This window comes from Lycium barbarum, chromosome 1 (assembly GCF_019175385.1).
Source record: "Lycium barbarum isolate Lr01 chromosome 1, ASM1917538v2, whole genome shotgun sequence".
In the NCBI taxonomy this organism is placed as follows: Eukaryota; Viridiplantae; Streptophyta; class Magnoliopsida; order Solanales; family Solanaceae; genus Lycium; species Lycium barbarum.
The window spans coordinates 161,744,606-161,771,653 of record NC_083337.1 but is presented as its reverse complement, the minus strand read 5'-3'; the positions used below and the strand labels follow the sequence as shown (position 1 = coordinate 161,771,653).

The following is a 27,048-nucleotide window of genomic DNA, read 5'->3' as shown; positions in this document are numbered from 1 at the left end:
TGTGCATCTATTATTGCAAAGAAATAATAGGAGCATTAGCGTAAGAGTGCTTTGCATATATTGATTTAAAATCTCAAATCCTGTCAGGATGATTTATGTTCTCTCTACTTTTTTTTTTTTTCGCCAGCTCTAGTTGACTAACACATAATTTTAGCCTCGAGAAAATTGGAGGTTCCGTAAATAACACAGTGAGTAACTTTTTAAAAAAGGGTTAGAAGAGAATGAAATATCAACAATAACGTTGGTTGTAGTAAATCGATAATCATAGTAGTTCTTGCTACATCATCAAATTTCTACTTTCGAGGACGATGAGTTGCTATGGTACTTCCTCTTAGCCTTTTGACTCGGGCCATGCCTAACTGGAATTTTTTTGGTATAGTATTTTAGTACATAATTCTTTTTTTTTTTATATATATTTTCCTTACAATTTATGGACTTTTTAGACCATGAAGATCTTTAGTAAGCAAATTGAAAATCCTATACGAAAATGCTAAGCCATAGTCTAAAATTTTGTAGATGCTAGATGACGGTCTAATATTTTATCGTCAAATTGTTTTTAGTAGTTATAAGCTAGTACCTGTCCGTGGAATGGACGAATAGTCTAGTACTACCAGCAAATACAAGACATGAGATTTGAGAATAAAAGTCGGCAAACAATCATATTTTCAATTTTCGCGTAGTGTTCGATGAAGTTAAGTAGATATGGACAATCTGATTCCATCACTTTGTTTAATGTTATGATCCTTATAGTACTCAGGACTTGCAATTCGTTTGGGTAAGAAGAAGTATTATTTGAAAGAACATAAAATTCTAGCCAACAAGACTTAAAAAACTTACTTTAAAAAGAAAACAATGACCAGTGCTCTGTATCGACTCCACTGTCTTATTGCTTTGTATTAGGAAATTATGTCATATAATTACTAATTCTAATGTAAAACAAGTACTCAATGACAAAAACCGAACCTTTTGTTATCGTATCAGATCCAGCAAGAACAGGATATGTGCATATATACTCACAGTAGATTTTTTAATTATTATTAATCATAGAAAATGTTAACGTTTATGAATAATGTAACTTGATTCGGTAACATTACCTCTAGAAGAAAGTTCCGCTAGATTATTTTTGTAAAATTATTCTATGGATAGTTATAGATATAACTAAAACAATTCAAATTGCTCGAATGCTGTATGGATTAGTGATAATGAAATGTTAGAAATTGCCATAGTTCCAAAGATATATAATTACTAAATCGACTGTTACACAAGTAGCTAATTTAAGTGCTCCTTTGAGCAAATCTTCCCACCTAATAAAGAAAGACGTATATAAATGTACTGAAGACATAGCATGTGTAAAAGAAGTGTTCAATCTCCAACACCTATGAATGTATGAGAAATGTTCTTCTGACAAAATTATCAACGACTGACAGTCCTTATTTCTATTCAACAACGTATGAATAATTCCTTGAGGTTGTCCAATATGATATCAGAGCTCCCACAAATGGGTTGTGATCTCACCACCACTTAATCACAAAAAGGTTCACGGATTTAGTCGACTAAAAAGAATTTATCCCTACTTGAGGCGTGTAATAGTATCGATCGAGGTGTTAGACAAATTGTTAAGCTGATGGTATTACTCTATAATAAGCCTTACTTGAGGTCTCATTTTCCGAATGTCGTATAAGCCTGACCTGGTATTTATGGTTCTTGGTCAATTTCATTGTCTTTATGTCTTATAGCAACTTTTATCATTGTATTGATCCAACCATTGTTGAGGGGAAAAACAAAAGATGCTTGGTGTAACTTTTAATTGAAGCCTTGTTACACATTTTTTCAAAATCCGCTGAAACTATTAAAATAATCCGTTAATTACTAAAGTTAGTCCAAATACTACGGCCAATTATGCTGTGAAAGTTAATAGGGATTACATTTATGACATTTTATTTAGAAGATAAAGAAAACAGAACAGTTATCTCTTTTTTTTGGTTATCTCACAATTCAAGTGCCAACTTGCAGTATCTCGGTAATGAAACAACAGACTGGATTTTATACATCTCCTTTTTCTTTGTACTATTGTAGCTTTTAACTGTTTCTCAACTTCAGCGCATTTATTCTTGAGTTTTACATTGTGTGATAGGAAGCGGCAATATCTACTTTTGATGCATGACTTTGGGCGGTAACCGTCCACTAGAATTATGTTTGATGAGAAAAATGTGGCATTCATTTTGATACATTCTTGGTTGAGCATGATTTCAAGAATGTTATTAAACTTGTCTGAATGACACAACAAATGTTTTTGTACAACAGAGACCTCTTTTCTCAGGAGGATCTTTGCATCTTCAAGACACTGGAAATGGTAGATATCCAGATGCTTGATTGCGTTTCATCTTTGAAAAGAAGCTTGATGATTCCATTGTTCGTATTCAAGCTAACAAAGTACTGGTCTTGAGCCACCAAATATTCTTTTATGATGTTGATCAGCTTGTCTGGACAAGGGTAAGTTGTTAGTATTAGGAGTTTCAATTTTTTTTTTTTCATTACGAGAATACTGTCTTAATAGGAATAGAACCATCAAGTTTTGAAGAAACAACAAGGCAATGTAAGAAACTGAATAGATAGATTACATTCTTTTGATGTTCTTAGAGCTCCAAAGTACTTCCTTTTGAGGCTCAGTATGAGTTGGTTTTGCTTCAGCTGTAGGGTCACCCATTTGTCCTCTTTGTGTCCTGTGATGTAATAAAAAAAACTCAAATTATGATATTTAGCCAGGTAGAAATTCGAGTGAAAACTACTAGAATCACCTATCAGAAAATTTTCAGCAGATATGATTCTTACCTGAGGGCATTATTATCCATATTCGGGCACCTGCAGTGAGCATCTCAGGGATCCTAGGAGAGGAATCCTCGATGGCTCTCGATTTAAGAATTGAAGCTCCTCGTAAACCTAGTAAACAAGCAGTAAGCTTCATCATTTAGAACTAATGCTAGTGTGACCAAAAAACAGAAAATATGGTGTTATCAGTTTAATCGATATTGCGGAAAATATTACATGTGGCTGCTGTTGCAGTGACTGCAATCATATCCATTGGAGTTTGGATGGCCAGGCCAGAATTGACTGCAGATGTAACCTGAGCTCTTCCTGCTCCCATAGATTCTGCTGCCTCGGCACATACCGAGGTCATCAGAGCTGCAGCAGAAGCAACTACACTTCCCATATTGTGGCTCCATTCTCCCGCTTTCTCATAATGTGAATCTTGTATTTGTGAGCTGTTATTGCTGGAAAATCCAGCAATTGCTGAAGCAAGTTGTGTGAGAGAAAGTACAGCATGTAGCTTTGCAGTTTGTAATCGGAGTTTCTCTTTCTTCTCTTGATGTGATCTAAAGAGCCAAAATGGAGATTTGCTTTTTAGCCATCCTTTCATGTGATGCAAGTCCACCTATCATATCAGCATGAGTAAACCATTAGAAAAGGATCTTAATACCAAAATGTTTATGATAACTATAGACTCCAAATTATCAACTGTGAGAGTTATAGCATCCTATAATGACAGATTATTTTTGCTTTAAGCATGTGTAAATAGTTCCAATTGTGGACAAGCTTGTTTCATGCCAACTAATTGAAACAGGAGAAGGAGAATGACCAATGACTGCCAGATTGATGATGTGTCCTGACTCCTGGTATGTTAGTTTCCCTTTTTGTCCTTTAATAAGTCAATCTTAAATGTTTTGCATAAGTTATTGGCATTCTCATTAGGATCTAACAGCCAAGACTGCTCGTGAGACCTTTTAGTATCTATCTGAGTCATTGTACTGTATCCTTTTTCCGAGTGGATGCTTCGAAGCCACCGTCATGGTTTTCTTGGGGGGGGGGGGGGGGGGGAGGGAGGGGGGAATGGAGGGTGGTTCTGATTGATCACCTTAATGTACTGTTTGTTGGTAAAAACTCGGTTTCTTGAACTGTCCAGTATTTCTACACCTTGTTCTTCATAATCCTCTCTGTCTCCTGTGTCTTTCAATAAGAGATTCTGCAAAAGCAGAGAAGTGTGTCAAGGGTGTTTATATTTCTAGTTTGTAATTAAGATAATTATGCATGTTCAACAAGGCAACATATTTTGAAAAAATTAAGAGAGGGCAATATAAACTACAACAATTTATATTGAGGTCAAGCATAGTAGTTAATTAGCATCAACTACCTGCTGTTAACTTAAACTTTTGAAATGAATATGATCTACAATCTTTTCTTTCTATAATCCTTAGTTATGCTAAGTAGCGGAGTGCTGGTTTCTTACACTTGACGAAAACATTTGGAGGAGATCACTAGAAGATGGGCTCCACGGTCGATTCAAGAATTCCATTGCATTGGCAGGGCTGCTAGGTACCTCTGATGATTGATTGTAAGAACTGAAATTATTTCTGCTTGGCTCGAAACACCTTCTAGGTCTTGTCATAATCGTGTTCTTTGACTTACCCTTCTAAAGTTAGGGAGAAGAAATTATTCAGAATGAGACTGGAAATTCTGCAAGCATCAACACTAAAATCATAAGTGAGACTCACATTGTAGTCCAGTGAACTCTGCTGAGCCATGAGTGGGATTTCCTTGAGTTCCACCAGTTCTGCTGGATGTTTTCACCAAGCAATTGTATTCTGGGAACCCCAACTGTGCTTGCTAAATATCATAAAGACCTATCTGCATGAATGATTATTACCTAGTTATAGAGTTTACTGAAAAGGAAAGCTTCTACATGTGTGAAATCATTTACATAGTAAAACAAGCACGAGTCTTGCATATGTAAGTGAATGAAACTTGCCACAAGAGGACGTCCCTGTGTGGTTTGAGTGACAATCCCTGTTGATATATATGGAAAACTTCCTATTAGAGGAAGTCATGTGGGAGTTAGATGATATGATTGTGAATAAGATATTCCGTCATAGATTCTAACGTTAAATGGAATTAAAGAGTGTGTATACTTTTGAAATTGGCAACGACATTTTGGCGCAGCATGTGGATATCGTCATTTTATGTTTAGGACCACAATCTTAGTCTGACACTGCTGAATTAATTTAGTAGTCAGTTGAAGAAGACTAGTTGCTGGCAGTCTAGATTGTACGTGAACCGGGTTGGTTCGGGTTTTTTAAAGACCAAATCAAATCAATTGCATCGGGTTTTTAAATCTATAAACCAAATCAAACCAACAAAAGTCGGGTTTTTCAACCTCGGGTTTTTCGGGTTTCTTCCCGGTAAAATCTTCATACAGAATATATAACTTGTACTTTAAATATTTCTTTAATCCTAGTAAGATACGACTATCTATTAAGATATTTATTAAGAAAATAACACAAAATATGAGATGAGAGATGATACTATACTAAATACTAAAAAAAAAAGTAATGAAATTGCATAAAATAAAATGATCATAATCTAAAAGTACTAAGTCATACTATACTAAATACGACTAATTTATAAGGCATATAGAAAATGATCATAATCTAAAAGTATTAAAATCATGCTAAAATAAGTAAGGCTAATAAGCATTAATTACATTAAAGAAAAAAATAAAACTAAGTTATGCATTTTCACTTTCTAACCAACATAAAACTAAATAATAGATATTCAACATTATTGTCATTTCTAGTGTTAGAATTGAATTTCTTTTGTTAGCATTAGTATTGATTTGATTTTTGTTGAGTTTTATTGGAGTTACTAATACCTACGAGCTATAAAATTTATTGGACCATTCAGAATTCTAATTCCAAGCTTGAAATAATATGTTAAAAGACAAAAAACTATGAAAAAGTTTAAGACATTTTTAAATTACATTATAAATAATTTTTTTTTGTATAAAATATTTTTGAAATTTTATAAATGTACTGTCGGGTTGGTTTGGTTTGGTTTGACTTTTTAGCTATCAAATTTGATCAACAATTAACGAGTAATCCTAATGTAGGCGGATTTGATCAGGGAGATGCAGAAATAGTACTCAAGATCCATTATGTGTCCAAGGACTTTTGTTCTTCTTGAGATTTGTTATAGCTAGCGTTCCTTCTGAGCCAGGATCAAACTCTTCTTTTGAGTATGATTGGGCCCTATAGTGGTAGAACCTGGTGAACCGGGCGTACTATTTCCCAACCTTCTGTGAACTTTGCTTCTCTTATGATTTTTGCTACTTTCTTTTTTAAAACCAAACCAAACCAATAGTGCTCGGGTTTTCCTTTTTAAAACCAAACCACTAGTTGATTTTTTTTCCCGGATTTGGTTCGGATTATCGATTTGGTGAGGTTTGTTGGTTTCCTTTAATACCCTTAGTTGCTGCATATACAAAAAGAGATCTTCCACTCTTTCACTTGGTTCAATTGTTGGTGTAACCTCATACTCGCAGTGATGGGAATTTAGACGTTGTAGGTTCTGAGTTGGAAGAGTACATTCTGAAATGTATATCTAACTATTTGTACTTGTTCTTTGCACATATACAAAGGGTTGGGTGTATTCTTCGGACTGTATAGTAGCAAGGTAAAAACTTATCCGCACCCGGTGCGTACATAAAGTCAATACATGTATGATATGTGTTTGCAGTAGATTTTCACCTAATCATGATCAATTAACATGCATTTTCACCTCATTAAATCACTTAACTATAGTGAATTTACACGATTTGATGTAAACACTAGATACATGTCCAGCAGCAACTTGGCCACTTGCCCAAGATTAAGTTAAAGTCATTCTTTAATGTGCCCTCTTGAAATGTACTGTAGTTTTCGAAGTTATTTAAGGCAACAAGTTTGATATCTTGGTAGGGGGGTTAGCACGTGGCTGCAGGTATTTTTATTGGTCATACCCAGTTTATATTTATAGATAACTGGAACTGAACCACTTGTATCTACATCAGCAAATGACTTGAGTGTTCATATTTCTTGTTAATAGAGACGTATTTTTCTCTTGATAACCGGTAACGAAGCATATTAGTAACGCAAAGGGTGGCATTATGGCGCCAATTAGGGAAAAGTATGCTTCTTGTTCCTCGAATTGAGGAAAAGTATTGCTCGCTTGTTTTTCGGTCTATAATATTGTATTTTTTGCCTATGGTACGTTATATTTGTATGAATACAATTTTGGAATCTTTATCCAAATAGCTGGCAAGATTCACTATTTACTTTTCATAGCCGGTATACATAGATTAAACACATTATACATAAATTATATAAATATATTATTCATCTATAGGCAGCTATTTAGGATACAATTTTATTCGACTTACAAGAACTTAATTGAGGATTTTTTTTCTTACGGAGAATATTGTCAACGGAAAATGTTTACTTGAGGAAATTATTTTTTGAATTATTCCATATTTGGTTGTGTATAAGTATACTTGAACATAGGTTCTTTAGCATACTTTTGAGTACAATAGATTGACGACAAGATATAAGTATTGGTCAAAGTAAATGATATGAAGTAAATAGTTGTATATGAAATAAAGGAAAATTACTTTTTGCCTATAAGTGACAATTTTTTTTCTTTTCTCCCTTTTTACTGAATTAATTTCCTGGAGAATATATTGACTAATTCAAGTTAGCTAAGCATGAAAGGATAGTTTTTTCCAAGTTTTTTTTCTTCGTACTAAATACATCCTTAAAATAGGAGCAGGAGCGATATAATGATTTTTGTTCCAAGTTCTTTTGGTTTATATGTGAGGTCTTATCATTGTCATAAATACTGAACAGATAAGAGTAATATTCGAGTACCAAAATCAATTTTATTCAACACTTCCAGTGAAGAAAGGAATTTCTTTCTTGCCTTGCCGACTACAGTAATAGTTGCTATTATGCATTACAGCATTCTTCAAACCAAATGCTTCTTTACATTCGTACTTCTTCAAAGAGTCAGTAAAATAGTTCAATTTTGACTTTAAAAAAAAACACGTAAAAAATAAAAAGAAGAATCCTGCTGCCTTTTATTTTGGTACCTCAAATATGTCCACAACCATTCTCAGGAAAGAGACCTTAAAATGATTGCCCTAGAGGTAAACAAAATTTTAAGACATTACTATTCTTAATCCCATTCGCTCATCCCTAATGGCTAGAAGCTAAATAAGTGCCTTCGCTGTTGGAGAGAAGGCACCAAATTAGCCCTGCAATTGGTGGTAGTCTTAGCTTGACATCTAGTGGTAGTCACTAAGAGAGCAACAACATCGACAACATATGCAGTGTAATCACATAAGTGGGGTTTGGGGAGGGTAGAGTGTATGCAGACTTTACCCCTACCTCATGAGGTGAAGAGGCTTTTCTGGAAGACAACTAGTCACTAAGTCAGCGGATGTCAAAAAATTAAAGAAGAGATTTGGTATATGATGAGAGGAACTATATATTAACAGCCAAAGGTAAGTACATGTTGAAGGAGGATACATTGCCTTAACTCCCTCTGTCCTGCATGGATGTCAATTCTGTGCAAAAGTATGATATATTTCCAGGCTATATAAATGTAAGTTTTTCAAGTAGGAGGACTTCCTTTTTATATAAAAGGTTCTTTATTTCGAGGCCTTGCATAGTTGCATTACTTTACCATTTTAACAAAATTCAGTGAAGTGAAATAAAGATACTTATTATATGGCGAGCACCCTATGTTTTATTCTGACAGATCGGATATTTGATTTCAGATGCCCCCCTGATGTGCACAATAATGCCTTAAACTAGAAAAGGATTTGTTCATAGGTCGAAGCGAGCATGGTTCTGTAAAACAGGTCAGATATGGTATCAGGTTTATCTAGTCACTGGTTGTGGCATGCCTATGATGTCTGAGATTTGCCATGGGTTCTACAACTTTCCTCTAAAGCTTCAACCAGATATAAAGACTTAAAATCCTGTTTACAAGTTTAAACAACTATTTTGATTGAATATGCTTACTTTATGTTCTTTTGGATGATGGATGGTGATCCAGCACAGCTTCTAGCCCTCTACTAATGCACATCTAATACAGAAGGAACTATGAGATGAAGATTAGGTTTGATTTTCAACCCAATTAGGCAACGACCTAAAATACCTGGACTTCATCAAAATTGCAGTTCAACTTAGTCTTCATTTATAAGGTTACTTCAGAAGACTAACAACAAGAGTAGGTGCAAGAAGTAAAAATACCTGTAATGTAAATGAAACAAAAGGAACAAACATTGTAGTAAATTGTATTTTTAACGAACCTTTGTTTTGGACATTTATTTTTGCAAGAAAACACAAAAATCTAGTGCCATTTATTTAATACCTCTAACTTTAGAAAGTTATTTAATAACTAAACACATGTTTCCAACTACTCTCACAAGCAGGCACTTGAAAGAATAAACAAACAAGAAAAGGTATTTGGATTTTTTTAACCATTCATAATGAGAGAATGAAAAAGGTACAGAGAGCTAAAAGAATATGCTGAGAGGAAACAAAAAGAGATATATAGTCAGAGGAATATTTCAATGATACAAGCAACCATTGACAGATGACAACGAATACTCAGCTAAATTGTGGGTATATATTTCATTTTCCCCATCTTGAAAGGATGAGTAAACCAATAATGGTGAAACATGTCCCGGCAACTATAGCCACTACTAAAGCAAAAGCATATACAAGACGTGGAAAGTTTAAGTATTTCTGTATTCTCTTTAGTCCCTTGTCAATGGCAGGTGCCAAAGCAGCTGCTCCCGCAACCCTAAACGGCCTTGTCACATTATTTCCCGTCCACATCGCGATTATAATCTGCCGTTATAAATAGTGTTTTTTAAGCAAAGGAGAAATGAAAATGCACAGCGGACAATTAAAATATCACATATCAAATTGAGAAATAATGAGCAGATTGGCACCACAAAAATTTCGAGTTTGGTAGAGATCCATAATACATAGCTGCTCAATGATTCTCATTAGTATATTGTTAGAGTTTGGCCTGGACGGCCTTTTTTATAAAGAGAGATAAAATGACATTAAATTTAGTCCTAAGATAAGAAATAGACAATTTGGTGAAAAGGACTTTGATCTAAAGAAAGACAATTCGGTGTGCTAAATCCTGAAGTGGATAATCTACTAATACAAAATACAAGTGAAGATGCTATTTTATAAGCATTCATCCGTATCCTAAATGTGAATAACACAAACTTCCTATTGCATTTCGATAATAAGGTCACGTTTACTTTTGCACCAAAAAGTTCAGGAAATCAAGTCTCCATCTCTTTAAACCAAAGCTAAAGCCAAAAGTTTCCCCATTTATCACTTGGTCATTTGCCAGAAAGAAACAATTGTATTAGAAAGGAAGCCTTGGAGCAACGGTAAAGTTGTTTCTGCGTGACCTATAGGTCACGGGTTCGAGCCGTGAAAGCAGCCACTAATGCTTGTATTTGGGTAGGATGTCTACGTCACAACCCTTGAGGTGCGGCCCTTCCCCGAATCCTGCTAAGGCTGGATGCTGTGTGGACCGGGCTGCCCTTAAAACAATTGTATATTAATCCATATACCTAATTAATGACTTTTTTTTTTTTGATGATAAGGAATACCTAATTAATAACATAAATAAAGTATAGTAAAAATTAGCAGCTAAGAATTACTTACCCCCAACAAAGCTTGGAGATTTGCAGCAGGATTATTCCCAGTAGTCTTCTCATAGGTCAAGAATGCAAGCACAAAGAAACTAGTGTATGTGACTCCATCAAAAATACCATAAGCTAGAACAGCCGCAAGCCCCAATTTTGCTAGCTTTGCACTCATTTCCGCTGAGTTTTCCTAATAAACACACATTCAATAAACCAAATGTCAAAGCAATTTTCACCAAATCTCTCTACACAAAATCAAAAATAGGAAAATGAGTCTCTACTTTTACCTTCCATTTCTTCCAAAACCCTTTGCTCTCTTGGTTCTTATCCTACAAAAAGGAAATAAATTACGTTGACCACAACCCCACATAAAACCCATACTCATGTTGACAACAGGTCAAGACCCATTGACCAGTAAATGATTTGATACAGAAACGCAAGCAGAAAATAAAAAGTACCCAAATTTAAGAGAAATGTGGGTTCCTTCAATAAAAACCTTGAAGACCCTAATCAAGAAACGCTATATAAGACAGAAAAAAAAAGTAAAAGAATCAAAATTTCACAAAACCAATAAGAGAAATAGGAAAGAAAAACCTGATGGGGTTGTTATTCTGTGATCTTGGCTCTCATTAAGCAAGAAAATGAACAAATGTGTGTGTGTGTGAGTGAGAGAGAGAGAGAGAGAGTCACTCACATCTAATTCTTTGTTTTCTTGGAAAAAGTTATCATCTGAGATAGATTCCTGACTTGGGGAAGAACAATTGGTTGAGAAATGGGATAAAGGGTAAGTCTTGAGCCTGTTAAAATTGCTCCTTTTTGCTTGAAGTTGTAGTGATGGAAGGAAATAAGTGAAGTGTGAAGTGCTGTGAGGAGAAAGCAAGAAGCTAGTTGGGAATGGAGGAGCAACAGCAGCACTTGCCATTCCTGGAAAGACACAAGTGCACATCTCTTCTTGTTGTCTCTGCTCCACCACAGTTTGCTTAAATGGCGCTTCATCCAATGGTGTGGATTTCATTTGGCTATATATAGGGAAATACTAATATGGAGTATTCATGCTTTTGTAAGTTGGTTAAGGGGCGGAACCAACCTTTAAGCTACTCAATTCAATAATTTTAGCATAAATTTTGTATTTGTATAAAAAAGTTTATTTGATACGTATAAATAATATATTCAGAGTTCAATAAAGCAAAAGTTATGATTCAAAATACATTAACTAAAAATCTTAGCTCCTCCATGATTTAGTTCTTTTTCTTTCAAAGTATTAGAATGCCATGAGAAATAGTTATTCATACCCCGTATTTTTAGATGCCAAGTTATTTATTTTTGGGCAGTTAAAATTTAGAGTATAAATGTGTCTATGAAAGACGAGTGTGTTGCATTTAATGATTTGGTATAAACATATAACATTAGATATTCAACAACTAAGTAGGCGTTTGGCCATAGATTTGGGGCTCAAATTTGAAGTATTGATTTGAAATCAGCGTTTGTTTATGAATATAAACAAAACTTCAACTTCAATTTTAAATCATAATTGAAATCCCAAATTCATCAAAAAGACAAAAAAATGATTTCAAATTTCAAATTTGTGAATTTCATTTTTTTTAAATGTAAAACTTGACCATAAATTTGTATTTTGTAAAAAGGGCTCCATGCTCGACGTGAAGATATTGTACGTACCATGTGGGAGGCCAGATTATATTAAAGAATAGCAAGTTATTACTATTGTTGATTTATTGGACTAGTGGATCTTTGTAAATTATGTATATTTGAAAGTTTGTTATAGCATGTAATCGCAACCATTTATTTTAAAAAAAAAGGTACATAGAGATATGCGATTTATTAATGTGGCGCATTATGGTGTTCCGATTGTTTATGAATTATGATTTGCTCATTTAACAAGATTGTAGAAGTGTTGGAAAAGTTTTGATAGTTTTCACAAGTTGTGGGATTTTCATGTTTATGAGAAAAAATACAATTTAAAAAAATCTAAATTACATATCCAAATAAAATTTCTACTTCAGATCAACCCGCATCCAAATAAATGAAATATTGCCCGAACGGTATTAGGCCTTGTAAAAATAAGGAGAGGAGGTAAGGGTTCAGTACTTCAGTTTCAGAATTCTAGAAAGATAACAGATCATTTTTGCTTATGTTACTTAGTTGAGATCTATCGGAAATAGCCTCTCTGCTTTCCAACTAGGGGTAAGGTCTGCGTACACTCTACCCTCTCCAGACCCCACTTGTAAGAATATACCGGTTATGTTGTTGTTGTTTTGCATATGTTACTCTGTGGGCCTCTCCAGTTTTATTAGATGTTCCAATTCCTAAAGGGACTCGAATCATCAGTTGAATATCAGATAACCAATGCAATGTGAAACCATTACAAGACAAATACCTATCTGCATTTCATTTCATGTATAAATAAAAACGCTTCATTTTCCAGATAATGTTCGTCAAAATTCATCAAAGCCTTACAGCTTTAACCAGATAAAAAAAAACAAGTCCCATTTGGGCATAAAATATGAAACAATAACACCTCCTTTGCAATCTGGAAAAAGAGGTTTCATGTATTGTTGCATAACTACTATAATCATATCTACACGCATTCACTTGTTAGGCTGAACAAACCGGTTTTCTGTGATCTCGAGCTCTGGAATTTCTGGCCTTGCTGCAGAACAAAAACCGTTTTCTCGACATCTCATAGAAATCTTACTGTAGTACCTGTTATCATCTCCTAAGTAAAATGTACCTTCAGCTACCTAAGAATAGTTCTTATACCGAGTATATACTTACCTAAGTGAGGTGCTGCCTGATAACATCTTCATGATGAGCATTAGCACAAAAATTGAATTTATCCTTGAAGCATGAGCAGTTAGGCAACCAGCACTAGAAATTAACCGTCTCCTCTGCACCAGCTGCACCTACGGGTTCCTTAAATTTTGCCTTCTCACTAAGCACTTCAAATGCATTTACAAGATTTTGAAGTCTCGCAACAAACTCAATTAACAAGGAAGTAAAAGTCGCCAACGACAATGTACATGCACTTTCAAATGTACGTACTTCACGTTCATTTATAATCACATCTCCAAGAATTGAAAGCCGTGAAGGCCATGCCATCTGATTGAACACATTTCCAGAGGAACACAATTGTGCCGCAGAAATATTCACACTTGGATTATGTGTATCCAGATGTTTCAATGTATGAGCAGACCTTAGATTGAGATTTGCTTCACTAAGGGAGCTTATCGCCATGCGTTTAGGTTCATTGTCCTTCAGTTCCTGAAGATGTTCAGGATCTTCAAACTGCTTAGTTTGTTTTGCACTTTCCCAGTTCTCCACGCGAACCAAAAGATAAGATTTCTGGTCAATCAAAAGTTGTAGATCTTCAGCAGCCTCATGAACTTCATCAAGGAGGTCCCCAGGGCTAAGTTTCTCCATCTTTTCTACTTTGTTTCCAAGATGCCGTATCACTTTAGCTCCTTCAATCCCAGCTCTCTGGATCTCCTTGCAAAAGACCTGCCTCAAATCAGATGCTGCCTACAATAAGAAGAAATTGCAGAAATTAATATGGAGCGATGAAGCCTTAATTCTTTAATCATTTCCTAAGAGTTCTCAAGTAGGAAATTCTCAATTCATAATTCCTAAGCTGCTTCATACCTAAAGGGATACATATCAATATGCATATAGTAAGTTATATCCAACTAGGTAAATCATATCCAATTACTGCAGTGAGATCTTTACTTCATTACTTGGAGAAAGTAAGACAATAATAAAAAAGAATCACCTAGTTCCAACAAGACCAAGATTTTAAAAGCATCTGCCATAAAATAAGAAGAGGGTTTGATGCACAGAGTGTTATGCAGGAGTTTGAAAGTTGACGTTTTACCTGTATTTCTGAAAGAATACAGCTATGCATAGCCATGACCATGAAAGCGCAATGCCTCAATGCACCACTGACTTTAACATATTCAGCCCACGGATAATTGAACATCTTGTAACGGCCATGAGGGGGTTCCCATACAGCAAAACCTAGCTGTACCAGGAATATTAAAAATTAGTAATAAAAGAAAATAGTTTAATATCCCAATGTACCTCGACCTTAATGCTGCCCCCCAACCCCCACACACACACACCATCCTAAAATAATTTTAAAGAACCACTATGAGTCCTATGGCCCGCTTTTATGTGTTTCTATTCTTAAAAGCCCATAAGTTACCGGTGGTCACCACATGATAAACCATCTAAAATCATTCACCTTTAACATTTGGAACGTTTCAAATGGGACATTCAACTCGAAAAGAAGGAAATACCATACTATTCAGCATAAAGCATCAATGAAATATAGGGGTACCAGAGAATCCTCTTGGCTTGTGGACTCCATGGCAGCCCTGTATCCGCTATACACAGGATCATCAGAGGCCTGATAAAGAAGAATTTTCGACGGTATCCTATCATATTCAAGACATTGCAAATAGCCATTGACACAACCTGACAAGAAGCTTCGCAGGTATCAGTTCAACATAGCCCGGAGATATCAAAGACCAATTGAGGATAAGAATAGAGGAAACCCTCACCTTCCAAAGAAGTAGCAACACCCTTAAAATTCTTTACAACCAATTTGTGCAAATCTTCACCAGCCCAAATGGGGAATAGGCCGACGTTTATAAGCATACAGACAGCAGCACCAACCCCAATTAGCAACAATCGGGAAACAGCTGCATGAAAAAAATGTGAAGTTCCCGATACCAGCACAATACAATATGTCAACAAGAACACCCGAAATCCATATTCATATTGCTTCATTGCAGGATACAATTTCAAGTAAGTAGCAAGAAATCCTGAATCAAAAGAGAAAAGCAAAAAGATTAGAGCTGCACAAAAGTCGGATCCTCAACCATGCATATTTGCACCAAAGGATACCAGGAGAAAAGAGATGTTACTTTGGAGAGGAAGTGACAGGAAAAAGAATATAACATCAGCTAAAACATATGTAGTAATTCACTTTACTTTGATTTTGTACGTGTAAACCAGGTGAAAGCCTCCCTTAAATTTTACATATATGCTTTTTCTTTTCTTTTCTTGATAAGGATTGTCCATTTAATGCTTATGCATAAGAAAAGAAATAGATGGTAATTCTTGTTGGTGGTTCTCTGGTATGTTATGTAGTCCTAGTAGGAGTATAAGAGGTTATCTGGAAGATCTCTCGTCTGATTCTTGGACTTCTGTACTTCCTTTTCCTCTCTAGTCTGTTCTTAACATTCTACCCGCAGCAGCAGCTCTTTTTACTTCTATCCTTGCTCCTTGTTTCCTCCTAAACACCAACCTTTCCACAATCATTCTAGCCCAAGTACTTTTCTACACTTTCAGGAGAAAAGCCCAGTAAAATTAAATTCTAAACAAAGCCTGTTCAGATTTGTCCAATAGTGAATTTTGAAAACGAAGAGTATCCACGTGTCTGAGCTTTCTCATACATCATGAATAATACAATAGTAAAATTTCAAGTATATTCTTGATGTAAAATACTAGAATTCAAACCAGACCTGCAATAAAAATGCTGATCACAATCACAACCTCCTGATATTTTCCAGCCATAACAGATAGTTCAGCAATGCCCAGAGCTAGACCTGCAGCAGACAATGTCCCCAAAGCCCTGTTGAATCCTTTGTTAAGTGTCGCACCTAGCATTTGTATATATCAATTAGATTATGGATATCAACCAGGAATCCCCACCCAACAAAAATGGATAAATGTAAAAGAACAATGGACGGTTAAAGTATGAATCCATGAACACTCTGCTCTATCAGGACTTGTTTCATTCCAATACTAAATAATTTAAATACAACCACATATCACATACCATAATCAATACGAATCCCCTTTAACCATTCCGTTCTACTCAATCCTAATTTCATTCCAATACCAAATAATTAAACACGACCATATTTAACATAATTATCTGGACCTCAATCAGCTACATCTCAATCCCAAGTAGTTAGGTTGGCCATAGGAATCATCATTTAATCATTTGGTTCTATTTAGGCTCATTTGACTCCAATATTAAATTACTTGAACACGACGACATTTAACATACCTATTCTAGAATCAACTACGCCTCAATCCCAAACTAAATTGGGAACGGCTGTAAGATTCCTCTACAATATTCAGCATTCCACACCATTCATGCCCATTTCATCCAAATACAGTTAGACCTCTGTATAATAAGTACCATCCTCTATAACAATATTTCACTATAACAATCATGTTTTCTGTGAAACCGATCTTTCATGTTATGTTATGTTATATATTTTCTATAATAACATTTCGCTATAGCAGTAAAAAAATATCCATATAAACGACGCCGTTATAAAGAGGTTTGACTATACAAAATAATTGGATTATGAACAAAAAATTTAACATACCTATGCTGAACTCGAATACGACGACAACGGTTAGAATGGCCCAAATGGAATATGTACCAATATAAGATAAGGGCTCTTTAAAGAAAATGAGAACCGAAACGAGAGAAAGAGCTGAACCCATTTTAGCAGCGAAAATAACTTTCCTCGGATCCTTACGACCCATCTCAATTGCCTTAATTGAACCTTGTTTAACATTACTGCATAATTCATTAATCCGATTGCTTAATCTACGCCAAAATCCTTCATGTTCGATGCAAAATGAAGCATCCAATCCATACTCTGAATTTTTGGGCAGCAATCCTTCTTTGCTCGTTTCTTGAAAGTTGGCCCCCGCCATTATTACCTAGAACGGCTGTTATTTGGAATCAAGTAGCAAGAAAGATGGATTCTTTGGGATCCTTTTTTTTTCGAACGGAACAAAATGAGATAGAATCAGGCCGAATCTTGAAATGCCTTTCTGGATATTCCTCAATATTCAGGTTATTCGCGGAACGTGAGAAGCAAATGATTAATTTAATGGAAATTTTGCATGATCTTTTTTTAGTAAGATAGTTAGAAGAGAGAAAGATATTGTATGAGATTAAACTCTAAAACTAATTAGAAGAAGAGCAACCGTTGGTCATGATAATAGTGAAACATTTTCTAAGTACTTCAGTTGGAAAAAACAAAAAACAAGAGCAACCGTCAGTTGCGAAAAATAAAAGAAAAAGAACAACCGTCTGAACCTAAAGTGGGACCTTAGTTTTTCTTTCTTTAGTTTGTAATACATTTTGTTTAGTCGTACTAGAAAATTAGGGGAAAGAAATAGAATTAATCTTAGATGCAACACTGGCAAATTTAACGTGAAATAAAATATTTCTTTAAGAATTGTTTTTACTTTGTTTTGTCTTCTTGTCGTAGGAGAATGAAATGAAAATGTTCCAAGTAAAACTCAAAATTGGATGATTGTAATGAAAAAGTATTACGGTAGTATATGATAGAAGAAAACTTATATCAAAGTGAAAGGTAAACTATATGAAACAATTATAAGAACATTCTACAAGTGAATATTGGGTTGTTAAAGTCCAAAAAATTCACAAGATGTTGCGGTAGAGATGCAAATAGTAAGATGAATATACGGCCATACAAGATTAGATAAGATAAAAAGAAAGGTGATCACGTTTGCTCGGACGGTGCAAGTAACACGTATTGATGATAAAATGAGAAAACGTCATTTAAGATGGTGTGGTCAAGTCCTTTGTCATCCTCATATAATGCACTATTCCAACAGTACGAAACCATGACGAATGAAGATGTTAAAAGGAATAAGACAATCCTAAAATTACATGAAAGTAAGTAGTGTTGACGGACTTTCAATTTTTAGAAATCATGAAAAATAGGATACAATGGAAGAAAATGATCTACATAAATGACATTAATTAGACGATATTAATTCGTTGAAAATATTTCTAGTCATGTTTATACGTTTACTTTAGGTCCGATCCTATTCTATCAAAAAATCTAATCTTTTAGTTCTGCCGAAAAGAATTATGTGAATAGAAAAATATAGAGAGTTTCTGGTGTTTTTTGTTTTTGGTTTTATTTTGTCCCAAATAACTTACATTTGAGATACTTGATTAAGAGATGTTTCCTTTTAAACTTCTTAGTTACTTTCTGTTTTCGTCTTATTTGCATCTTTAATGGACTAGATACATTGTAGTAGTTGAACAATAGTAGGCGGCAAGTGCACAAATAGCCGATTTCTTGTCAAATGGCATGTACAGGCAAATTTTACGTTGGAATTAAATAATTTATTCATTTTATTTCCCTCCTGATATCTCCAAGGAATAGTCTTACAAGTACAAAGTTTTTTTAAATGTGACTGCACCTTAAATAGTACTGTGCAAATAGGTTTCCCTGCCAAAAATTACACTAATGACCTTGGAAATGGATGATCTTAAACTTTTGACCCCGTTTATCCCATGAAAAGCCTTCAAGATCAAAAGCCAAAAGTGTTGCTATGCGGCAAAACTTGTAAAATTAAAGTTTTGTCCATAAGACAAAGAGAGTCAAAAAGTGAAGACCACTGATTTTCAAGGTCATTCTTGTAAATCACCCTGCCAAATTACTTCGCTACTATGCCCCTATTGGACAAATGGGTGACGATTGTTGGCTGATTTATTACATGAAATGTCGAGTTGCATATGCTCAGAATTTGTGGATTACTTGAATAGTTGCTCAAAGTGCCGTAATGGACTGCTACACGTGAGGCTACAAGACAAGGACAAAGATTCCGCGACAATTGAAACATAAAAATCATGTGTAATTGAAGCCCATGCAATTAATTTACTGCAGATGTAAGCACTTACATCATAACCTTAACATATAGTACTAACCCTACTTGTAATGTAATATAAAAGCATCTTTCTTCTTTCTTCATTTGCAACTAAATCATTCAACACTATAGCTTTTACTTCATAGTACTAAAGATGGTTTCAGAGCCTGAGTTAAACTTTGTTTTGATACCTTTACTTGCTGCAAGTCACATCATACCCATGGTGGACATGGCCAAATTGTTAGCACAGCGAGGGGTGACAGTCACTTTAGTCATGACGCCCCTCAATGCTATCCGATTCACTGCAGTAATTGATCGTGCCATTGGTTCTGGACTACTCATTCGGGTATTAGAGCTCCAGTTTCCAGCCAAGGAAGCAGGATTGCCAGAGGGATGTGAAAGCGCGGATGTACTGCCCTGTCTGAAATGTCGACGACAGTTCTTTGCTGCAGTCAATATGCTACAAGAACAAGCTGAAAAATTGCTTGAAGAGATGAAGCCTAAGCCAAGTTGCATTATTTCCGATACACATGTTGCTTGGACAGCTGAGACAGCTCATAAGTTCCAGATTCCAAGAATCATATTTGATGGAATGAGTTGTTTCAACCAATTGTGTATGCATAACTTGTACATCATGAAGGATCAAAACCAAATCCCGGAATCAGGGCCTTTTGTCATACCTGATTTGCCCGATAGAATTGAAGTAACAAAAGTCCAGCTGCCTGGAGCATTCAATCCAGCAACCATTTGCATGCAAGATATTCGAGACAAAATACGAGCAGGTGAAACAAGAGCCTATGGGGTTGTAATCAATACTTTTGAGGAGTTGGAACAAAGGTATGTTGATAAATTCCGAAAACTTAAAGATGGTAGAGTTTGGTGTATTGGACCTTTGTCTCTCTGTAACAATGACAGTCTAGATAAATCTCAGAGAGGGAATAAGGCCACATTTGACAAAGAGGACAGCTTGAAAAAATGGCTAGATTCTTGGCAACCTGAGTCTGTTGTGTATGCATGTCTTGGAAGCCTTAGTCATACCACAGTTGTCCAATTTGTGGAGTTAGCTTTAGGCCTGGAAGCGTCAGGTTATCCATTCATTTTAGTCATAAAATCAGGGGAAAGACAAGCACCAATAGAGAACTGGATATTGCAAAATGGATTTGAAGAAAGAACAAAAGAAAGAGGGTTTCTGATCCGTGGCTGGGCACCACAAGTATTAATTCTATCACACCCTGCAATTGGTGGGTTCTTGACTCATTGTGGTTGGAATTCAACCCTTGAGGGGATTAGTGCTGGTGTGCCTATGATCACCTGGCCTTTATTTGCGGAGCAGTTCTTAAATGAGAGATTCCTAGTGCATGTCTTGAAGATAGGCGTGAGTGTTGGACCTCGTGAAGTTGTACATTTGGGTGAAGAAGAGAAGTATGAGGTCCAAGTGAGTAAGGAAGAAATAACAAAAGCCATAAGAACAACGATGGACAAGGAGAAAGAAGGAAAAGAGAGGAGACAAAGTGCCAAAGAACATGGAGAAATGGCAAACAAGGCGGTAGAGAAAGATGGATCTTCTCACCTCAGTTTGAAACTTCTAATCAAAGAAGTACAAGATTTCCAACTTAACTAATCAGCTTATGTGACGAAAGAGAGGAAGAGAAATCAAGATCGTGTTTTTATTCCCAATAAAGAATTAGGGATTTTATTTCAGTTGTTGGGCATTTGGGCCAATTAGTTCGGGTCACCGATTAGTGGATATTGGGCTTGTCAGCTTAGCCCATTTATTTTCTAAGTCTTTTGATTACCTAAGCCCAGGACACGTGTTGTCTGTTGATTCGACAGTTCCTAGGAATAGAATATTAGGTTTTATACTGCATGTAACGTCAGGGGAGGCTATGCTTGATGAATGATCAATTTCCTTTTCTTGCTTTCATTTATTTTTCAGTAATTAATCCAAAAATCATAAAAAAAAAATAGTTTCAATCTTCACATTTGGTATCGGAGCACAGATCTTGGCTTATCAATGGGGGATAAACAGACTTCAACCAAAGCGTCGGAGACGGCGGAAGGACTCAGAACTTTGGAAATCAAATTTTTTGCATTCATTGAAGAGAGCAACCAGAAATTCAAAGAGATTCAATCTAAGCAAGAACAGTTCAATGATAAGCTAGATGAGATAAAGGAATTTGCAGCTTCTTCTAAAAGGGTGGAAGAAATGTTAAAGAACTTGGGGCTCAGCACAAAACCCACTGTTCAGTTGACGGAATCTGCTAGCGCGACGACAACAGTGTATGGAGCATCGACGACGGATAAAGGTCAATCCTCTGTGAGTAATATACGAGCTAATACACCTTTCACCCACCAAACCATGGACTCCACCGCTTTTCGCAACCTAGTACTGCCTCCATCACCTCTATTGGGTAACCTTAATTTCTCTACCATCCAAACACCTCTTACCACTGAGATAAATTTTTCTCTACCACCCACCGCTTTTCCATCAACACCTCTGAACCCCACCGCCGCGGCTTATCGACCACCGCGTTCCGTTACATCCATACCACCACCACCAGACCTAAGCCAATATAACCCAAACACTAATTATCTCTCCAACCGTTCAAACCCAATGGGAGCCCAAATCCCTTTTGGCTCTTTTACTCAGCCCGCGTTGGGATGGTACTCACCAGGCCCAGGCCCATATGCTCAGTCTGGCCCAGATAATCATATTAATTTTGGTAGAGTACCTCAAGCTAAACTTTCCTTTCCAGATTTTGATGAAACAAACCCCCAAGCTTGGATTAGGCGTTGTGAGAAATTCTTTTATACCAAGTGCACGAGGAGGCAAAACTGACGTATGTAGCACTGCATTTGAAGGATTTTGTGGATAATTAGTATGCTAGCTATGTGCAGGACCACGAAGGATGAGTTACTTGGGCTGAATTTTGCTTGGACATATTGTTGACACCCGATTTTGTCCCTCCTTTATTCTAATTTATTTCTTCGGGCTTCTAATTTATTGACGAGCGAAACACTTTATTTTCACTATTATTTTTATTTGCTACTACTATTAATATCATTACTTTCATTTTCACTATTTTATTATCAACATTACTAGTATTACTTTATCACAAATTTTAAATGGTTCGTCATCGTTTCATTTTAGGATTTGTACTCATTAAATTAATTTTACTTTATTAAATCTTTTACTTTCCACATACTAATTACTATTTGTCTTTACATAATATATATTGTACTAGTTATTAAGTTAAAACCCAAGAATAATTAAAATGAAGGAGGAATGACCACAATTTCAGCCAATTAATAGCCCAAATCAGTCTATTATCCATTCCAATCCGCGGCCCACTCTGTAATTCACTAACCAGCCCACTTAGTTGAATTTGGTATCCAGCCCATACCCGTTTCGTACCCGACCCGATCCATTCAACACAAAAAATGAAACCAGTAGGGTTTCGTTCATTTTCCCTAACGCCGCACACACGTTCCCTCTCTCTCTCGTCTCTCTTTCCTCTCTCCCTCATCCCTTTCTTTTTTTGAACAAAGTCTCAGTTCCCTTTAGCCATTAACAGACCTTGCCACCCCTTTTTCGTGCTAGTAGCTATACGGTCAACACAAGAGGCTAAGCCAACGTTTTGAAATATGATTTTATACAGAGAAAAACCAAAAAGCATTTGAACCCGTGACTTTGCCTTTACAAAATTTGAATTCAAAATCGGGAGAACCCTAGAACTTCTAGGCTATAAAAAACGCCTTAAACATTCAGCCGAGAAAAAAAAGAACTAGGATACGAATCCCTACTATCTACTCTTAGTATCTGATTCGATTCATCAAAAAAAGAATACAAAATTTTAGTTCGCAAAATCCTCAATACTTTCATTCAAACTCATTTGGCTCAAGGTTCGGGTCTATTCATAACGAGAGAGTAGATTCGACGCCGTCAATGCCCCATTTCACTGCACCCACAAAAGGTCGGTGAATCTTAAGCTTTAACCTTTTCTCTATTTTTCTTTCACTGATGAATCTGCCTGTTTGAAATAAAAGCATGAATTAGAGTCTCTAGTGTAAAATTATGCCTTCGGAATGTGTTAATGTCGTTATGTGATGCTTGTGTTGATATTTGGACATCTGTTATGTTGATGTATTGTGAAAGTAGACATCGAGCATTCCTCTTGTCAATACCTGTGTCGTTTGGACTGAATTCATTTTTTTAGAAATCATGTATTAGGTTGCTGTTGCTTTCTGCTTGTATAAATTTCAGTTCGAACCTATTCTCATCTTCAGTTGAATAGTTGGCCTTTAGTTTTTTTTTTTCTATCGTAGTTCAAATGGTGTATTCTCTATGGTTATGGTCTAAAATGGTTTAACATTAGCTCTCCCTAAATCTTGCTCTAGTTCAAATAATTCTAGGCGTATGCATTGCTTATTTGTTTTCAAGTAGTTACTAAATATCGAGTTCTAGTTTGCTTCCCCTTATTGCTATGATTGACTGATTGATTACTAAAATTCAGTTCTGTCCAGTTTCGTGACCGAGTTAAAAAATCAAGTTTATGCTTAGATTAGGATAAAAATGTATGAGTTTGCCAATCCATGTGCTTTATATGTTTCTTTTCTTTAAATAAGGTGGATATATTCTTGATATATAATTGAGTCGCACCTCTAAAAAAAAATCTAAGATAAGCTACTGCTATACTTTTGCAAGTTGTTGTTTTCACTTAAACAAAAAACAGATACTACACTTAAGCCGTTACTCGTTGCCATTACCATGAATTATTATTACCATGAATTATTACCCTTTGGCTGATGATATGCTCGCTGATTGAACCACTATTATATGCGAGATAGCTCAGTTTGTCCGAAGTATGCTGCCTGAATTCTTACATTAGAGTGAAAAAGGGTAGTGATGAAAACATTGGCTTTTGCCTTCTAAAACTGTTTCATGAGTGAAAGCAATTACTTATTTGGTTTATTTTCTCTTAAGTATAGATTGATTTTTAAATCTTTGAACTCAGGACAGACCCTGCATTTTTTTTCTTTCCTTCAAAACAAGCCGAATTGGCATCTCATGTCAATAGACTGTTTTTTTAAGAAAAAAAGAAAAGAGTAGTTTCCAGTTTGTTAACTCCCTATTATGGCTGTGGGTTTAGACTTTAACTCTTAACTTTAGGAAAAGAAAAGAGTAGTTTCCAGTGGCTAGAGTTTTCTTTGTTCTTTCACAGTAAGAATTTTCATGAACCTTGTAAAGGTATATGTTTCTAGTGTGGTTTAATGTGTGTTTAGGGGCTGTTTTATAGGAAGTTAAGTTTACATTATATGTGTTTGGCCTTATTTGTTGATTATTGTACTAATCCTCTTCTCTTTCATTTCTTTTGCATGATTATCTCTCATACGAGTCCAAGGGATTCGTCACCTCCCGCATTCGGTGTTGGGCTAAAAGCCCAACACAATTCCTCTCTTGTCCAGCCTGCCCGCAGCGAAAAAGTAAAAAAAAAAAGAGACTTTCTGGGCCAAAGCCCAATAGCAAAACGGACTGCAGCAATGGTCTTAAGAATGGACTGATCCATTTGCTCTTCTTTCCCTCTATCTTATTTTCGCTATGTGTGTTTTGACTTACTCTGTATGATTAACACCTTATTTTTTCCTCTTAGCTTATATGAATTATAGGAATTAGTATGGGCAGTTTTAGAAACAATGATTAGTTATCTTAAGGAAAAACTATTAGTTAATTCCACCGGTTTTTGTTCTTTTTTTTATTGTTGTTTCTAAAATTGTTTATAGTACCTATAGTATTTTCTTTTATTAAAACAATTGATCTTCAAGAACGTGAAGTCATGAACATCTATTTTGAATCAAGATCACATTTTTATTCTTATTATTTTAGAAAAGTTTGAAACATCATTAAGATGTAAGTAATGAACTCAAGTACATTTTATAGACAATTCTTCAATTTTGAATTAATCACGCATAGCTAAAGATAGTTAATAGGAGATAATAAAAAGGAGAAAGGAAAATCCCGTCTTGTTTGACTCTTAAAACAAAAATCAGTTAATGTCTCCCCTTTTGAGTTATTTTTCAAATACGTTTAAAACGTTACACCGTCTCGCGTTTCCTTCAATTTATTTATAACCAAGCTCTTATGCAAATTACTATTTTCCTACAAGTCTTATTTTTAATAGCATTCTTACATGTCTATAACTTTAGCAATATTTACAAAACTATTTTCTTTTCTATAATATTTACACTTAGCCTAATTAATTCATCTAAGTTCGGTCGGTTAACCATTGTTAATGGATCTTAGAGGATGCCTAATACCTTCCCTCTAGATTAGTTGAACCCTTACCTAGAATCTTTTTGGTTTCGTAGACTTTAAAATAAAATCAACTTTAGATAATTACTTTAATAAACGTTAGGTATCCTAATTCACCGTAAATAATTAGGTGGCGACTCCTTAACTTTAATTAACCCCAGAATTATCGGGATGTTATAAACTATTTTGACTCCGGTTAAAATAGGGTATAACACATATGCCAAATATTTGGCAATGCATTACTTGTTAATATTATATCAGAATTTAATCGTTTAGAACAAACAAATGATGGGGAGAGTTATAAAAAACAATTGGCTTAAGTAACTAAAACGCTCCCGAACTTGGCACGAATTGCAACTTTCGTCCCCAAACTATTGCTGCACTTCAAGACACCCCTAGACTTGGCAAAATGGGTTTTAATTAATCCCCGAGATCATGATCCGGAGTGAGTGTAGTCACTCGCGGGTCCAGCTGGATTAAAACGTTTATGTGGCCATCCACGTGTAAAATATTTATGCCACATAATAAATGGCAATTAGAATCGGGTAAATAACCCGAACCGACCCTACCCGACCCGACCTACGTTTAATTAAACCCCCTTTCAGTCTCTAGAAGCCTCCATTTGAACCAACACCCTCAAAAACTCTCTGTCTCCCTTTGATTTCTATCGAAATTTTAGGGTTCTAGTCTACAAATCTCGCTAAACACTAGTTGTTAGGGTCACATTCTGTCGATTCTTGGGTGTATTAAGTGTGGGTAGGTGGGTTCAAGTTCATCGATTAGTGTTCGTTGCAGCTGTTTTGGTGGGTTTCTTTTGGTCAATCATTTTATTTGCTCCGATCGATCGTGGTTTCAGTTGTCTTCTTTAAAGGTTAGTGATGTCAACCTCTGTTTTTCGATTAGGGTTTCTTAAAGTCGATTAGGGTTTCTTCAAACATGGTTGCCTCCTGAAATGCTTGATAATGCTTCTAGTTATAAAGAACATGAGTTTATGGCTACTGAAATTCATCGTTAAAGACTTGATTTTGTGCATGCATGTCTTTTGGTATTTTTGTAATTACCTGAAAAATTAGGGGCTCTTTTCTTTTTATTTTATTTGTCCTATGATAGCACGTGCTTATGTATTCTTGTAAAAACTGAAATCTTTTAGGGCTTTTCTGATTTGTATGTTTAAGTTTTTCTGTAATAATTGAAAATTTTAGGGTGTTTTGGTTATATTGAAGTTAGGTGAAGGATTATTCTATGTAAAAGTGATGTCTTTTTCTGTATGCAAGCATGTTTTTTTTTTTTTTTTTGTTATTTGCTGTTTTCTTTTACTTTTCATTTTATGTGATTTATTGTTAATGTTTAGGCTAGCCTAATGTTTATGGTAATTAGTATAAGTTATAGATGTAATTCATTGTTTGGATGAGTTTTTGAATTGTTTAAACCTCTATAGGTTGAGGAATGGCTACTA

At 35.4% G+C, this 27,048-nt stretch overlaps 4 protein-coding genes across 6 annotated transcripts; 1 reads left to right on the top strand and 3 right to left on the bottom strand.

Moving 5' to 3' along the window:
* Positions 1-2,084: 2,084 nt before the first annotated feature.
* Positions 2,085-4,794, bottom strand: LOC132626011 (VAN3-binding protein-like). Its single transcript, XM_060340716.1, has 7 exons — positions 4,551-4,794; positions 4,286-4,468; positions 3,914-4,021; positions 3,046-3,433; positions 2,833-2,940; positions 2,622-2,723; positions 2,085-2,483 (listed from the first exon to the last, which is right to left on the bottom strand). Exons 1-7 carry the CDS (start codon positions 4,578-4,580, stop codon positions 2,317-2,319), a joined length of 1,086 nt encoding a protein of 361 aa, XP_060196699.1. The 5' UTR covers positions 4,581-4,794; the 3' UTR covers positions 2,085-2,316.
* Positions 4,795-9,399: 4,605 nt separating this feature from the next.
* On the bottom strand, positions 9,400-11,604 carry LOC132602877 (uncharacterized). Of its 3 annotated transcripts, none has more exons than XM_060315672.1 (4): positions 11,244-11,598; positions 10,837-10,878; positions 10,569-10,739; positions 9,400-9,725 (listed from the first exon to the last, which is right to left on the bottom strand). In XM_060315672.1, exons 1-4 carry the CDS (start codon positions 11,562-11,564, stop codon positions 9,507-9,509), a joined length of 753 nt encoding a protein of 250 aa, XP_060171655.1. In that variant the 5' UTR covers positions 11,565-11,598; the 3' UTR covers positions 9,400-9,506. The 3 variants fall into 3 exon arrangements, with proteins under 3 accessions (XP_060171655.1, XP_060171662.1, XP_060171668.1); XM_060315679.1 differs by lacking the exon at positions 9,400-9,725 and adding an exon at positions 9,867-10,444 and having other exon boundaries at positions 11,244-11,604; XM_060315685.1 differs by lacking the exon at positions 9,400-9,725 and adding an exon at positions 9,867-10,439 and having other exon boundaries at positions 11,244-11,601.
* Positions 11,605-12,959: 1,355 nt separating this feature from the next.
* On the bottom strand, positions 12,960-17,695 carry LOC132602868 (aluminum-activated malate transporter 4-like). The gene is made up of 6 exons (XM_060315660.1): positions 16,969-17,695; positions 16,090-16,227; positions 15,124-15,387; positions 14,901-15,037; positions 14,436-14,582; positions 12,960-14,086 (listed from the first exon to the last, which is right to left on the bottom strand). Exons 1-6 carry the CDS (start codon positions 17,303-17,305, stop codon positions 13,436-13,438), a joined length of 1,674 nt encoding a protein of 557 aa, XP_060171643.1. The 5' UTR covers positions 17,306-17,695; the 3' UTR covers positions 12,960-13,435.
* A 1,683-nt stretch (positions 17,696-19,378) lies between these two features.
* On the top strand, positions 19,379-21,204 carry LOC132602858 (UDP-glycosyltransferase 73C3-like). Its single transcript, XM_060315650.1, has one exon. It carries the CDS (start codon positions 19,437-19,439, stop codon positions 20,901-20,903), a length of 1,467 nt encoding a protein of 488 aa, XP_060171633.1. The 5' UTR covers positions 19,379-19,436; the 3' UTR covers positions 20,904-21,204.
* Positions 21,205-27,048: the final 5,844 nt, after the last annotated feature.

Coding starts and splice junctions, on each gene's coding strand:
- LOC132626011 (XM_060340716.1), bottom strand. CDS start 4,580: ATGGCTCAGCAGAGTTCACTGGACTACAAT. Junction 2,941..3,045: donor CACTGCAACAGCAGCCACAT/GTAATATTTTCC, acceptor CTTGTTTACTAG/GTTTACGAGGAGCTTCAATT. Junction 2,484..2,621: donor TCTAAGAACATCAAAAGAAT/GTAATCTATCTA, acceptor ACCCTTGTCCAG/ACAAGCTGATCAACATCATA.
- LOC132602877 (XM_060315672.1), bottom strand. CDS start 11,564: ATGAAATCCACACCATTGGATGAAGCGCCATTTAAGCAAACTGTGGTG. Junction 10,879..11,243: donor AAGAAAACAAAGAATTAGAT/GTGAGTGACTCT, acceptor TCCTTTTTGTAG/GATAAGAACCAAGAGAGCAA. Junction 9,726..10,568: donor ATCTCCAAGCTTTGTTGGGG/GTAAGTAATTCT, acceptor TTATAACGGCAG/ATTATAATCGCGATGTGGAC.
- LOC132602868 (XM_060315660.1), bottom strand. CDS start 17,305: ATGGCGGGGGCCAACTTTCAAGAAACGAGCAAAGAAGGATTGCTGCCC. Junction 15,388..16,089: donor GATCAGCATTTTTATTGCAG/GTCTGGTTTGAA, acceptor CTTTTGATTCAG/GATTTCTTGCTACTTACTTG. Junction 14,583..14,900: donor CAAGCCAAGAGGATTCTCTG/GTACCCCTATAT, acceptor TTCCTGGTACAG/CTAGGTTTTGCTGTATGGGA.
- LOC132602858 (XM_060315650.1), top strand. CDS start 19,437: ATGGTTTCAGAGCCTGAGTTAAACTTTGTTTTGATACCTTTACTTGCT.